Raw genomic sequence first — 17,069 nt, forward strand, 5'->3', positions numbered from 1 at the left:
GTTCTAAATTGAAATATTATCATGTAGTGTTTTTCTCTGCTTGGTTGTAAAGAAAAAGGACTTCATTAAGATAAAATCCAGATTTCAACTTCATAATTATTTAAACAAAATAAACATAACTGTTTATATATTTCTAAATATTTGAGTGTGTTCTGATAGAATCTGATGACATTCTTACAAGAAAAAGAAACATTTCATTCGAATTACTCAAAATTAGTGTCAACATACATACATACATACATACATACATACATACATAATCATTATAGACTGTTATGCCTTTCAGCATTCCGTCTGCAAGCCTCTGTGAATTTACTAAACATCGCCACAGTCCTCGATTTGCAACTAGTGTTGTGGCCTCATTTAGTTGTATACCTCTTATCTTTAAATCGTTAGACACCGAGTCTAACAATCGTTGTCTTGGTCTACCTCTACTTCTCTTACCCTTCATAGCAGAGTCCATTACTCTCCTAGGTAACCCTCCTCCATTCGCCTCACACGTCCCTACCACTGAAGGTGGTTTATGCATACAGCTTCATCCATCGAGTTCATTCCTAAATTAGCCTTTATCACCTCATTCTGAATACCCTCCGGCCATTGTTCCCACATGTTTGTACAAGCAATCATTCTTGCTACTTTCATGTTCTTTACTTCTAACTTATGAATACGATATCCTGAGTCCACCCAGCTTTTGCTCCCATAAAGCAAAGTTGATCTGAAAACAGAGCGATGTAAATATAGTTTCGTATGGGAGCTGACTTCCTTCTTACAGAATACTGTTGATCGCAACTGCGAGCTCACTGCATTAGATTTACTACACATTGATTCAATCTCACTTTCTATATTACCAACCTGGGAGAACACAACCTAAATACTTGAAATTATCGACCTATTCTAGCCTTGTATCACCAATCTGACATTCACCTGACATAACAGTTAAAATAAATTAAAGGAACAAAAACCTGATATGATACTTACTCATCCAAAGGACTTCTTCTGTTGATGTCTTCTTCTTCCTTAATAATTTCTTCTTTCAGAATCTAAAGAGAGGAAATTTTACAGAGTATTGTTAACTGCAATAGAAATTTTTCACTATTTTAAACACACAAGGCGGTATTGTTAATGAAAGGAAAGAAATCAATTCTTATGTTTAAGACAGTTTCATTGATTTATTTATGTATAGGTCTTTCTGGACTAGGAACTCTGAGAATGAATATCGGATCATTTTGACAGTTTCATGTCCACTGAATTAATGATGAGAAAAATAACTTATTGCAAGCATGTACATAAACTTTGTAGCTCTGAGACATTGCTGCTTAGTCATCAAGATATCTGTGGCCAATGCGTGTGTGAGTTTTGAAACAAAGACATGTCCCTAGGATTTCAATTGCAAATAAGAACTGAAAGGGGAAAGTGTTCTATGGCAAACTGCAGACTCTTCATAGTGCTGACCATAAAGTAAATTTGTGTTCCTGTCCTGAGGTGGTGCAGCTCAATTCAGGCATATCCCAATGGAGGCAAGTTTCATGTACGATTTTAACCAGAGACCAGCCCTCTTGCCTTAAATTTCTGGCAGTACCGGGAATCGATCCTGGGTCTCCGGTAATGAGAGCTAACAGCACTAACCATTATGCTACTTTTTATATCATCAATTTCCTTTTCAAACTCCAGCCAAGTCAAGATATTAATAGCAGCTTTCCATCTTCCTCTATCCAAACAATATTGCTACTCCTCACCTGTGTTGCAGTCCAAGTTCGTTCTTATTATACTTTTCGTGTTCTAGGTCTTAGCCTCAACCATCCACTTCAATATCCTTCCCTCTTCCATCCTCTTGAACCATTTTATTTCTGTCCATTCTGTCAGAAGGCTTTTCTACCTTGATTTCCTTCTCAACATCATTTCTTATTCTGTCCTTTCTTGTCTTTCCTATAACAGATGTTCCAACTCCCCCAATTTAAGTGAGAGACTCCCTATTTTTGTCTTTCCTCCCTCTTTCCTGACTGTAGAGACTTATTTCCTGATTTTGTGAACAGATTTAGTATTCCTGTATCTTTTGAAAATCCCAGGTGTTTTGCTATCCTTTAAGTAGGTAGAGAGAATTGATGTTCAGTGGTTGCTAGCAAGACAGATGCAATAAGCTGGTGGTGTTGTTAAATATGACAGAATCTTAATGTAATGTTTATTTTATGATTTCCACATAACAGTGCTGAATATAGGACTATTTTTAGCATATTTACAAGGACAAAACTCAATTCAGATCAAAGCTTCCCAAAAAAGAATTCTGGAAAAAAGATAAACCTTAAAACCCGTTCAACAATGTTAGTGCTTTGAGTATTAAAAAAATTGTTGTTCAGAAATTTATGAAGATGCCTAAGGCAGTTACAGTCATGTGTTCTAAAGCTCAGGTACATGCAGTATTTCAGTATTTATAAAATACATGCAATATTTCAGTATTTATTAATTATTAATAAGAGAAATTATATAATTAGGTAGTAAATGTATTAAATATTCTGAACGTTATGTCATCGATGATGTGTCAGAATATGCGGCAACAAAACTTCTACCATATTTCTTAAAAATTGAATATGTTTACCTATCTTTTCATCAGTGCCCAGGTCTGTAGCACATATGTCAGTATTGTAAATTGCATTTCCCTGCTGTATCCCTTTATACCAAACTCCCATGTCCAATCCTGCATCCTGTAGCAGTTTGCTTCAAACAGAACATGAAGCTTTTAACAATTTCAAGGTCTTCTCCCCTTATTCTTATGATACTTTTTTTTTTGCTATTTACTTTACGTCACACCGATACAGATATATGCCTGAAAAGCCTTACATCTGATCTGTTTTTGACATTTTTGACATGCTCTATTGGTGAAAAATATCTACTTCCCTCCATGGGAATTTAGAATTTTTCATTCGGAAATGCTAGGCAGGCAATAATTCCATTGTGGAGATTTATCTCCCGTATGCAGTTATCAGACTCTGCCTCTTATAAGGGCTTCCGATAAGTTCACCTGCATACACCCCAGCGTCAGTGGGTAGGGTCTGACACATCCCACTCTGATGAGTCTAGTGTCAGACCTAAGACGAAATGCTGGTTAATAGAGCAAACGCCTGAAAAGCCTTACATCTGATCTGTTTTTGACATTTTTGACATGCCCTATTGGTGAAAAATATCTAATTTCCTCCATGGGAATTTAGAATTTCTCATACAGAAATGTCTTATGGCGACGATGGGATGGGAAAGGCCTAGGAATTGGAAGGAAGCATCCGTGGCCTTAATTAAGGTATGGCCACGGCATTTGCCTGGTGTGAAAATGGGAAACAATGGAAAATCATCTTCAGGGCTGCCGACAGTGGGGCTCGAACCCTCTATCTCCCAATTACTGGAAACTGGCTGCACTTAAGCAACTGTGCAGCTATCGAGCTTGGTCTTATGATACTTCTGCCTTCCCTTTCACACTAATTAAATCAAACACTGTACCACACATTAAAGTCACACTGAATGGACTATGTTATTCAATAAACTCTGCATGAAGTATTAAATTTGGAAATGTATTCCCAGTCATAACAAAGGATCCATTATAGATGGAAGAGCCAGACTGAGTATTAAAAATACAGAATGGGGACAATATACAAAATTTCCAATAAATATACTGGGGGACATTTTCATTCAAGTTCAATGTACGAAGGGAGTTCTAAGTATAATGCAACACATTTTTTTTTTTCCTAATAGCAGGTCGGTTTTATTGAGGATTCAAATATTCCATGTTATTCCCCATCCTTTTGCTACAAAACCATTTTAAATAGGACTGAATAAATTCATTCACCCTGTGCTGAGTGGCTCAGACAGTTCAGGCGTTGGCCTTCTGACTCCAACTTGGCAGGTTCGATCCTGGCTCAGTCTGGTGGTATTTGAATGTGTCCAAATACATCAGCCTTGTGTTGGTAGATTTACTGGCACATAAGGAACTCCTGTAGGACAAAATTCTGGCACCTCAGCATCTCCAAAAACCATAAAAAATGTAGTTAGTGGGACATAAGGACAACAGCATTATTATTATTATTATTAAATTTATTCCCAAAAAGATAATTAGGGAAATTTCAGATACACTGTATTACATCTTAGCTATTAAGAAGCTTAAACCTAACACTAGGAGCAACTTATAAATCTCATTTTTTGTCCCCTACTGGCATCAACTCAACTAAGGTTAGGCTGAAGGAAGAATCCCACCTTCCAATACTTGTTTATTTTTTAATGCTAGTCTATGTAATTATAAAACATATTCTAATCGAAACCAACTTTCAACCTATTAGGTCATGTTGCGTACATTTAGTACGTGTTGAAGAGATGTTAAGTACAGAACAAAAATGGCCAACCAGACACCAGTGGGATCCAAACCCACAACCTCCCAATTTCGCGTCGGTAAATCTGTAAACGACAGACACTGAATTTGTGATTTTCTGCTGGATTTAGAATGTTAAAATAGCAGTATTTCTTGTAATATTTTCTGTCCATTAAAATCGCTTGTTGTACTCTTGGTGTTGTAGTTGTTGTTGTTGTTGTTATTGGGTAATTATATATTTTAAAAATTTTCTTTATAATCACTTGTAATTTTAAGCTAGTAGTAAGATCAACCTACAGTACTGTAAGCCGTAGTGTTAAGTACTGGAAATATTTAAGTTGTGTGTCAATTTATATATAATAATGCTGCATTTTTAAAGTTAAACTAGTAGTATTTCTTGTCATATATTTTCCATGGAATTGCTTGTTGTTATTGTTGTTGTAGGGTAATTATGATTTAACTTCACTTTATTATCACTTGTAATGTTAAGCTAGTAGTAAGCTCAACCTATAGTATTGTAAGCCGTAGTGTTAAGCACTGAAATAGTCATGTTGTGTGTGAATTTGTATGTCACGATGCTGGATTTAGAATGTTAAACTAGTAGCAGTTTTTGTCAAATTTTCTTTCCACGGAATTGCTTGTTGTACTCTTATTGTTGTTTGTTGTTGTTGGGTAATTATATTAACTTTATTTTATTATTACACCACTGTAAGTGACCATTGCCAGTGGGATATTTCCCATTTGCAATATATTTGTTAATAATATTAAAATAACTATTATATTTTATCACACGGGTTAGGATATATGATTCGCACTGTCACTGGCTTTTCACTATGGCAGCCGTGATTTGAATATTTGTGAGAACTTTGCAATGAAAGTCATGTCCCTGTGATTTGTATTCCATATCAGGTAGTTAAGACATTACATAAACAGTTATTTAAAACTACAATACCCTCTTCTTCAACATAATCTCTGTTCAATGCTATGGCCCTACAACACCGTAATGTGAGGGCATGTATGCTTGCATAATACTGTACCATTCGGCTGGTTGATGTCACAGCCAACGTCGTGCTGCATCGATAACTTTTTCTATCATCCATGTAGTGGTTCGCATGGAGTGCATCCTTCAGTGGGCCAAACACATGGAAGTTGGAAGGTGGCACGAGATCCGGGCTGTAGGGTAGATAAGGAAGAACAGTCCACTGAAGTTTTGTGAGCTCCTGTCGGGTGCGCAGACTTGTGTGAGGTCTTGTGTTGTCGTGGGGAAGGAGAAGTTTGTTTGCATTTTTGTGGCTACGAACACGCTGAAGTTGATTCTTCAATTTCCTTAGAGTAGCACAATACACTTCAGAGTTGATCGTTTCACCACAAGGGAGGACATCAAACAGAATAACCCCTTCAGTGCACCAGAAGACCGTATACATGACTTAACCAGCTTAGGGTACAGTTTTGAATATTTCCTTCATGGGAGCTTTGGTGTGGTGCCACCACAAGGATTGCTGCTTTGTTTCCAATTCTAAGGGATGAATTCATGTTTCATCGGCTGTGACAATGCCTGAAAAGAAATTGTTACCTTCAGGATTATCACAAGCAAGCAATTCCACACAGATGTTTCTTCTTTGCTCTTTACTGTGTGGTCTTGCGTTAGGTGTCTAGGATCCCAGCAAGAACAAAGCTTTGAATACTCCCAACAGGTAGATAATTGTGTGAACACTACTAACAGAAACATCAAGTTCAGCAGCGACGTTGACTATTATCCGTCGATCACCTCGAATAAGGGTATCCGCACATTCTAAGTCTGCAGGCGTCACAGCTGTGATCGGCCGGCCAGCATGCGGGAGATCAGACAGGTTTGCTTGACTTTGTTGTGACGATGAAACACATCTTACCCAACGACTCACCGTGCTTTTGTCCACTGCCAGATCTCCATAGACATTCTGCAAGTGCCTATGAATATCTGTGATGCCCTGGTTTTCCACCAAAAGAAACTGAATAATTGCTTTCTGTTTGGTACGCACCTCCATTACAGACACAATTTTGAAGGCTAGTTATAGCGCTGTCACCTATAGGAAATTAATGAAACTTTTGAGACGAAACAGGAATATTCAAATATGTCCCAAATAAAATTCCAATTTTGTTGAACCGAAATTGGCTGAGATATAAAATGTCTTGCATTATAAATTGAACACACCTCATATCAATGTCAATATATAAAACTCTGCCTCCATAGCATAACTGTTAGCACTAACAAACTGCAATCTTCAGAGGACTGGGTTTAATTCCTGGTACTATCAAATATATATGAATGGCAAGAGGGTTGGTATGTGGTTAAAAAGATACGTGCAGCTCACCTTCTTTGGGGGTGTGCTTCAAAACAGCTGCACTAACGAAGATATGAGTTTGTTCACCTCCATGTCTAAATGGTTGGCATGCTAACTTTTTGTTCAAGGGTTCCCAGGGTTGTTTCCCCGCCAGGTCATGGATTTTAACCTTCATTGGTTAATTGCTCTTGCTGACGGACTGGGTGAAATGTGTACTGTCTTCATCATCATAGACAGGGCCTCAATCTCACATATGTACATGTTGCCCCTAGCCATCCATTTGAAAGATCTATACCAGACTTTTCTGGAGGTCATACCTCATCAATTATTATTAGTACAAATAGCAACTTCTGTCGTCTATTGTGTTTTGGCCAGAAAAAGTTTTAAAGCCAGGGATTTTATGAGCATCATAATTCCCTTTAAAAGTACATCAAACAGCTGAGTTTGATGCTTGTTGCAGTTTCATGATTTGTTTGCAAGTCATATCAATGAAGGTAACGTGACTGCAGTCAGATAGTGATAGTATCACAGTTTGTGGCAAAACGTTCATATGGTGTTCAAGTGGGTTTAACCTCATTTTTGTCTTCCTAAAAGTATTTCTTACAGTCAAGAATTTCAGTTTGGGTCATATCAAAGTTCTCTACTATGATACTAAGCAACATTACAGTTGCATGTAATATTTAATGATGGAGATCTACATTTGTTCTTTACAGGTTTAGAGAAATCATTTCACAGAGTCCTACATAGAAATAATAGAGAATATTAATGGAAAAAAATGGAAAATTGATGAAAGCAATACAAAGTTTGCTAATGACATTGTACCATTTACCAGATCACAAGCAACTATGCAGAGAAATTTGAAAGTAGTAAAAAGGGAATCATAAAGAGAAATAAGGTTATGAATTGGGAAAAGAATAAGATGATAATGATAGGAAGACTTAAGGAACCCTGTATAGTATATAAACTTCATAGGAAAGGAACTAGAACAAGTAGAAGATTTCAGCTATATGAAAGTTACAATTAATGAGAACGAAAGGATTGAAGAAGGAGTACAAAGCAAACTTTCAAACACAAGCTGACTTTATTTTAATATTAACAGAGGATTTCTAGAAGAGAAGAATATAAGTCAGAAGACAATGATGATGATACATAATTTACTACAACCCAACATGTCTGTAAGGGAGAGAATAGTGGACACTGGTTAGAAAACAAAAACATAAACAGTAAAAAATAAAGTATCTGAGAAGAGTTACAAGCAAAATAATATCCAGCGCCTGGAAAATTATGTGAAACAAGAACAACATATGTGGTTTGGACACCTGAACAGAGCTGATGACACAAACAGGCTTGGGAAAACATATCAAAGGGAACTGGGAGAGAGATATTCAAAAGAAGACCGCAGGCAGGCTTGGAATGACACCAGACGAGACATTTTAGAGAGGAAGAACATATCATGGAAAACAACCCAAGAAGTTATCTTTAACTTTGGCACAGAATTATAGAAGAGGATCGGGTGAAGTTAATAAGTAAACAATAATGGTATGACCTGAGCTAACAAGCTTAAAAATGACGAGATAAGGAAGGTCTCATCTTCTGAGAATACATAGCAGCATTACACTTCAGTTCCAGTGGATTGTGTGTACACTGCTTAAAATTTTGCATGTAATATACAAGAAGATCAGTCAGTTAATACAAGGAAACAATTACTTGAGTTTCACATTGAAGGAATGAATCCTGGTTTTCTTCTCCAGCCTTTAATTCAGGATCAGATGAATGTACACTCTCAGTCTTGACCCTCGTGAGATTGCCAGAAAGAAAATAATCTTCCGATTCCTGAAAATGCAGAAGAAATAATTACAGATAATTTGAGTAAAAATATTAGCAGTACCATTACCATATGTATCTGGTGGAGGAAACAGCAGTCATATTGTTTCAATGTACTCCCTCCACCACCACGTGGAGACCATTGGACATCTCTGACAACGTCTTGCAGTGATGATGGCTTCTCTTTGCGTAGTAATGCTTAAAACTAAATCTAATTTAGCTTTTTAAAGTCCAGTCTAGTAATAAGAAAATAGACAAGATTTCAAATGGATAGAGAGATAAGAGTCTGTATTTGTGTCAAATTCAGAGGTCTAGGCCATTTCTTACACTTAACCACCCTGGAACATGGGCCAACTCCAAGCATTCTAAAAAAATGTGAATACTGCCTTGAATGCGATACCGTAGACCAACAAATGTTGAAAAGATATACTACACCATCTCCTGTTCGACAGCAAGTAGCACCTGAAACCGAGAAATTGAAACAAGACGAGACAACTGTCATCCTGTGTACAGCCACCATGCAGTAAGTCTATTATGTCTCAAGTTATGGAAGAGTTTCATGAATAGCATCCAGCCAGAAACAGGAACAGGTGAAGCAAGTGCAAAGTATTACACTCACTGAAAACAATACAAATTGCAAGAAAATTCACAGTCACAATAAATTACCAAAAAGGTAAAGATACAACTCTCTCTCTAATATTTGTTTGTAAACAGAAGTAACCCTGTGGCATGGTAATCTGTAGCAATCACAAATATTACACAAATAGAATTAGTTCATTTACTGATGTTTTATAGGCAACTAGAATGACTCATAAAAAAAAATAAAAAAAAAATCTAAATGCCAAATTTCCTCATGTCGACTGACAACAAAATTTAATTTTCAAACATTTGAAGTATTTATATATTTCACACAGTAACATTGCCTAATCCAATGCTGGATACTAGCACAATGCAGGGTCAGTAGTACAAGGGTATTTCAAATCTGTTTCATAATTATCCAATGAGAAATGCATTAAAAGCATGTACAGAATAATATTCTGTGTGAAACGATCCGAAAGAGTCATTTAAATGTCTTGCTGTGCCTTTAAAAACAATGGAACATCAAAAATCACACTGCTAAATCACCTGCAATGGTCAGGGTACAGCAATACATTGAAATTGAAATATTTGAAAAAATATGCCTAAAACTCAGTCCCAGTGTTCCTTAACCTGTTACTCATTTTTGGTGTAGGCTGAGTGAACCTCAGGGCCATGTGCACATCTGGAAGTGGAAATCTTGTTTCTTCTATTTTTCAACTTCCTAATGGGGAATCAAAGCCACGTCTTTCCGGGTGAACCAAGCATGACTTTACCACCTCGGTCAGGCAGTCCCTAAAAACTAGGACCAATCCAAAAAAAATAATTAAAAATGGCTCTAACTCTGTAACTCTGGTGCTTTCCAAGACGTGGAGGACCTGTGCCATTACCCAAATTGCCCTGTGCAAACTCAGCCTGAATATTTTGATATAGTCGGTGGCACGGCTATATGTATTAGCCGCTTCATACTGGAGAGATCTCAACATCTGAGTGAAAATGAGATATGAGCATTATCATCACTGCATTTACAATGTACCATGTTAAAATTATGCAACAGAAATAATAAAAGACAACAAATAATGAAAAAATTAAATAATTTATTACTAATAGCAATAAATAATGAAGATAAGTCTTCTTAATTTTGCCTTCCAAGGACAGTCTGGTTTCACTCAAAGCAGCAACATCGATATTAAGTCTAGAGAGCTTTTCTTCTCTGAGACCTGTCATTATCTGACATATCAAGTAAAGAAAGCAACAATTATGACACCACTATCACCACCTGATGATGGAGGAAAGTCTGTGAAATGCATATTGGAGTAAATCATTTAATAAAACTTATGACTGGTATAGTTCTCTGAATTTCTTTGTTAACAAATAACCGGTGACTAACATTCAACAGTATCCACCCCTTGACAGCAGCCAGATTTATGACTGTCTACAGTCACCTCTGCTGTGGCTATTGACAGTCCAGATGGAGTAATTCAAAAGCGTGTTGGTCCTGAAGTCGACTCGGCTGTCAGGTCTCCAATGTTACACAGCTGTAGGCAGTTCTGTCCAGTCTCACTGCTTGCTCTCAGTTGCTATATACTTAAAATGGAGAGTCGACAATGCTGTGTTTCAAGTTGGGGATAACCTTGCATTTGGGGGACAAGGAATTTAAACACAGTTGGCCAACAGGGCCTCAAAAGCATGCTGGTCATTAACAAGGAAATTGCAAGAACTACAACAGTTTTTGTGTGTATGTTGGGTATTCAGCCCAAAGGCTGGTTGGATCCTCAACAGGTTTACCATTAGCTGTCATAGATGGCCTAGGTGTCACTGAAGAGGCGTACTAAGGATATGAGGAGTGAGGTAGTTTCCCGTTGTTTTCCTCACTGAGCCAGAAGTTCCTATTGCACATCAGTCTGCCAAGCCCACTGAAATGCCTGCACCAACCGACCCTATGAGTGACATTTTCACACCATTCATAGCAGGGACTGGCTGCATAAGGAATGGCATTACTAGCATCACTCATACCTCAGCCACTTTCATATTGTCAAAGCCAAGGAAGAGACTGAGACAGGTCAATGAAAGTAACACTTTTATTCTAGCCCATACCAGAAGACATAGCGCACTACAACAGTTTTTATTACTTCATAAAGAATTGATTCAGTCATGGACAAGGCCTTTCTTATGAAAAACAGGTTCATGTTTAATAGTACCATTTAGATTATAACTGTATTTGGGTCAGTGTTACAATTATTGTTCTCCCATTATTATTATATGTTGTATTACTTAATTTAATTTTTGTAGCATTTTAATCACAGGAAAAACAACAAGAAAAGGGCCCAGAGCCATAACTTAACAATAATCAAATATGATATTTAATCAAATCTGCTAAGGGGCTCTATAATTTTAGCAGAGAGATCATGAATGCACATCAATCTAAAGATACAGGTACTATCTGCAAAAGTTTTAGTGACACTTCATTTTACTGGGGTGACGGGCAAGTTGGGAACTGAACTCTTCCAGTAGAACTGCCAACTGAATGGAACTGAAATTTAAATAGAATCAATAGTGTGATCAATATGAATTACCCAAACCTTTATTATCTAAAGCCCACAATTGCTTCACACATGCACAAACACAAATCATGTCTTGTTGTGACATTTTCATTATTATCATAATTATATCTGTAATAATATCAATCATAAGTGAAATGGAGTGGCTTACCTCTTTTTACTAGGGGTGCATGGAGAGGCAGGAGATGTTTTAATTCTCTTAACTGTGGAAACAGATTTTCCCGTATGTGCAGCAGATCGTTCAATCGACTCACTGAGGGGAAGAGCAACTGTATATTTTCTCCTTTCTGTATCACATCAGTTATCTACAACTGCTATTATTTTCCTGCTCTCACTGTATATATATACTAAAATGTTCTTTTCAAGGTAGGAGATCTAAGGTGTTCATGTGATTTACTTGGATTTTCCTCAGCCATTGGAATAGGTTTCAAAAGTTCATTTTTCACCTATATTTCTTTGCTTTAGTGTAAAAAATAACAATAGTAATATAAGTTTGTGATTACAATCAATCAATCAATCAATCAATCAATCAATCAATCAATCAATCAATCAATCAATCAATCAATCAATCAATCAATCAATCAATCAATCAATCAATCAATCAATCAATCAATCAATCAATCAATCAATCAATCAATCAATCAATCAATCAATCAATCAATCAATCAATCAATCAATCAATCAATCAATCAATCAATCAATCAATCAATCAATCAATCAATCAATCAATCAATCAATCAATCAATCAATCAATCAATCAATCAATCAATCAATCAATCAATCAATCAATCAATCAATCAATCAATCAATCAATCAATCAATCAATCAATCAATCAATCAATCAATCAATCAATCAATCAATCAATCAATCAATCAATCAATCAATCAATCAATCAATCAATCAATCAATCAATCAATCAATCAATCAATCAATCAATCAATCAATCAATCAATCAATCAATCAATCAATCAATCAATCAATCAATCAATCAATCAATCAATCAATCAATCAATCAATCAATCAATCAATCAATCAATCAATCAATCAATCAATCAATCAATCAATCAATCAATCAATCAATCAATCAATCAATCAATCAATCAATCAATCAATCAATCAATCAATCAATAATGATCTGCATTTAGGGCAGTTGCCCAGGTGGCAGATTCCCTATCTGTTGCTTTCCTAGCCTTTTCCTAAATGATTTCAAAGAAATTGGAAATTTACTGAACATCTCCCTTGGTAAGTTATTCCAATCCCTAACTCCCCTACCTATAAATGAATATTTGCCCCAGTTTGTCCTCTTGAATTCCAACTTTATCTTCATATTATGATCTTTCCTACTTTTATAAACGCCATTCAAACTTATTCGTCTACTAATGTCATTCCACGCCATTTCTCCGCTGACAGCTCGGAACATACCACTTAATTGAAATAATAACATTAAGTTATTTATTAGACCACCTAATCAATACAAAGTTGTCTTGGATGATTTACATAAATTTGTTAACTAATAGTGGTACATGTTTCGCCTTCCCTGAAGGCATCATCAGCCATAGTCTTAACCTTAAATTAAAAATAAGCGTCTAAATAACATGTAGTAATGAAATGAATTTTAATCTTGAAGAGATTTGAAGTAAAATAACATTAAAAATAACAATGATGGTTTGAAAATACAATGTGATGAGATATAAAAGTGGATGTATTAACAAAATTAACATTAGAAGGCTGCTAAAATAAGTGCAATGGATAAAACAACAGATTGTTATACAACAAGTAGTAAGATTGCATAAAAGTAAAGTTGATAGTCTGGCGGTTATAATTAGACGATGGCGAAAAATCGTATATAATCAAAGTAAAGAAGAGAGAATAAAAGTCATAGTTAGTCGAGAGATCCGAAGTTAATCATGATCTTGAAGTTAAAAGACGAAAGTCACATGCATATGGTGAAGTTGTAGAACACGTTGAGGATATGAAGTTGGTGAATAGAAGTTGAAGAACAGTTTCAAATAGGATCACTATGGACCATCTCAAAATTTGAAGTGATGTTCAAATGTTGTAAATTGTGAGTTTGTAGATATTCTAGTTGAAAAAGCATATAAAAGTGGAATCATTTGACGGTGACAAAGATAGCTTGTAACATTATGAGTTAGAAGTATTTGCAACAGTAGACTTCTTGCTACGTGTGTTATAACTGAAGGTTTCGCACAAACCTTCTAACTGTTCTTCAACTTCTATTCACCAACTTCATATCCTCAATGTGTTCTACAACTTCACCATATGCATGTGACTTTCGTCTTTTATCTTCAAGATCATGATTAACTTCGGATCTCTCGACTAACTATGACTTTTATTCTCTCTTCTTTACTTTGATTATATACGATTTTTCGCCATCGTCTAACTATAACCGCCAGACTATCAACTTTACTTTTATGCAATCTTACTACTTGTTGTATAACAATCTGTTGTTTTATCCATTGCACTTATTTTAGCAGCCTTCTAATGTTAATTTTGTTAATACTTCCACTTTTATATCTCATCACATTGTATCTTCAAACCATCATTGTTATTTTTAATGTTATTTTACTTCAAATCTCTTCAAGATTTTAAAATTCATTTCATTACTACATGTTATTTAGACGCTTATTTTTAATTTAAGGCTAAGACTATGGCTGATGATGCCTTCAGGGAAGGCGAAACATGTACCACTATTAGTTAAAAATTTATGTAAATCATCCAAGACAACTTTGTATTGATTAGGTGGTCTAATAAACAACTTAATGTTATTCTTTCAATCAAATATCATCAATACGGACCAAAAATGATATTTATTACATGTAACATACCACTTAGTCGAGCAACTCTTCTTCTTTCTCTCAATTCTTCCCAACCCAAACATTGCAACATTTTTGTAACGCTACTCTTTTGTCGGAAATCCCCCAGAACAAATCGAGCTGCCTTTCTTTGGATTTTTTCCAGTTCTTGAATCAGGTAATCCTGGTGAGGGTCCCATACACTGGAACCATACTCTAGTTGGGGTCTTACCAGAGACTTATATGCCCTCTCCTTTACATCCTTACTACAACCCCTAAACACCCTCATAACCATGTGCAGAGATCTGTACCCTTTATTTACAACCCCATTTATGTGATTACCATAATGAAGATCTTTCTGTATATTAACACCCAGATACTTACAATGATCCCCAAAAGGAACTTTCACTCCATCAACGCAGTAATTAAAACTGAGAGGACTTATCCTATTTGTGAAACTCACAACCTGACTTTTAACCCCGTTTATCAACATACCATTGCCTGCTGTCCATCGCACAACATTTTCGAGGTCACGTTGCAGTTGCTCACAATCTTGTAACTTATTTATCACTCTATAGAGAATAACATCATCCGCAAAAAGCCTTACCTCTGATTCCACTCCTTTACTCATATCATTTATATATATAAGAAAACATAAAGGTCCGATAATACTGCCTTGAGGAATTCCCCTCTTAATTTTTACAGGGTCAGATAAAGGTTCACCTACTCTAATTCTCTGAGATCTATTTTCTAGAAATATAGCAACCCATTCAGTCACTCTTTTGTCTAGTCCAATTGCACTCATTTTTGCCAGTAGTCTCCCATGATCCACCCTATCAAATGCTTTAGACAGGTCAATCGCGATACAGTCCATTTGACCTCCAGAATCCAAGATATCTGCTATATCTTGGTGGAATCCTACAAGTTGAGCTTCAGTGGTATAACCTTTCCTAAAACCGAATTGCCTACTATCGAACCAGTTATTAATTTCACAAACATGTCTAATATAATCAGAAAGAATGCCTTCCCAAAGCTTACATACAATGCATGTCAACTTACCGGCCTGTAATTTTCAGCTTTATGTCTATCACCCTTTCCTTTATATACAGGGGCTACTATAGCAACTCTCCATTCATCTGGTATAGCTCCTCCGACTAAACAATAATCAAATAAGTACTTCAGATATGGTACTATATCCCAACCCATTGTCTTTAGTATATCCCCAGAAATCTGATCAATTCCAGCCGCTTTTCTAGTTTTCAACTTTTGTATCTTATTGTAAATGTCATTGTTATCATATGTAAATTTTATTACTGCTTTGGCCTTAGTCTCCTCCTCTATCTCAACATTATCCTTGTAACCAACAATCTTTTCATACTGCTGACTGAATACTTCGGCCTTTTGAAGATCCTCACATACACACTCCCCTTGTTCATTAATTATTCCTGGAATGTCCTTCTTGGAACCTGTTTCTGCCTTAAAATACCTACACATACCCTTCCATTTTTCACTAAAATTCGTATGACTGCCAATTATGCTTGCCATCATGTTATCCTTAGCTGCCTTCTTTGCTAGATTCAATTTTCTAGTAAGTTCCTTCAATTTCTCCTTACTTCCACAGCCATTTCTAACTCTATTTCTTTCCAGTCTGCATCTCCTTCTTAGTCTCTTTATTTCTCTATTATAATAAGGTGGGTCTTTACCATTCCTTACCACCCTTAATGGTACAAACCTGTTTTCGCATTCCTCAACAATTTCTTTAAACCCATCCCAGAGTCTGTTTACATTTTTATTTACCATTTTCCACCGATCATAGTTACTTTTCAGAAACTGCCTCATGCCTGCTTTATCAGCCATATGGTACTGCCTAACAGTCCTACTTTTAAGACATTCCTTTCTATCACATTTATTTCTAACTACCACAAAAACAGCTTCATGATCACTAATACCATCTATTACTTCAGTTTCCCTATAGAGCTCATCTGGTTTTATCAGCATGACATCCAGGTTATTTTTCCCTCTGGTTGGTTCCATCACTTTCTGAATCAGCTGTCCTTCCCATATTAACTTATTTGCCATTTGCTGGTCATGCTTCCTGTCGTTCGCATTTCCTTCCCAATTGACATCTGGCAAATTCAGATCTCCCGTTACAATCACATTTCTTTCCATGTCGTTTCCCACATAGCTGACTATCCTATCAAATAATTCGGAATCCGCGTCAGTGCTACCCTTTCCCGATCTGTACACTACAAATATATCAAGTTGCCTATTATCTTTAGAAATGAGCCTTACACCTAGAATTTCGTGTGTCTCATCTTTAACTTTTTCGTAGCTTACAAATTCTTCTTTCACCAGAATGAACACTCCCCCTCCCACCCTTCCTATCCTATCTCTACGATACACAGTCCATTGCCGTGAGAAAATTTCTGTATCCATTATATCATTTCTCAGCCATGATTCAACTCCTACTACAATATCTGGTAAATATATATCTATTCAATTACTTAATTCTATTCCTTTCCTTACAATACTTCTACAGTTCAACACTAACAATTTTATGTCATCCCTACTTTATTTCCAGTTCCCTGTTCCCTTATCACCGCTCCCTAGGCCATCCCGTTTCCC

The 17,069-nt window shown here is 36.2% G+C and overlaps 1 protein-coding gene across 1 annotated transcript in view; it reads right to left on the minus strand.

The window, feature by feature from the left end:
- LOC136885590 (oocyte zinc finger protein XlCOF19-like) overlaps nt 1-17,069 on the minus strand; it is a 33,458-nt gene that overhangs the window by 3,574 nt on the left and 12,815 nt on the right. The window contains exons 3-4 of the mRNA XM_068230386.1: nt 8,377-8,502; nt 979-1,040 (exon numbers count right to left, since the gene is read on the minus strand). Of these exons, the coding sequence (XP_068086487.1) occupies nt 979-1,040; nt 8,377-8,502 (188 nt within the window). The remainder of the gene's footprint in view (nt 1-978; nt 1,041-8,376; nt 8,503-17,069) is intronic.

Source organism: Anabrus simplex, chromosome 14 (assembly GCF_040414725.1).
Source record: "Anabrus simplex isolate iqAnaSimp1 chromosome 14, ASM4041472v1, whole genome shotgun sequence".
Taxonomy (NCBI): Eukaryota; Metazoa; Arthropoda; class Insecta; order Orthoptera; family Tettigoniidae; genus Anabrus; species Anabrus simplex.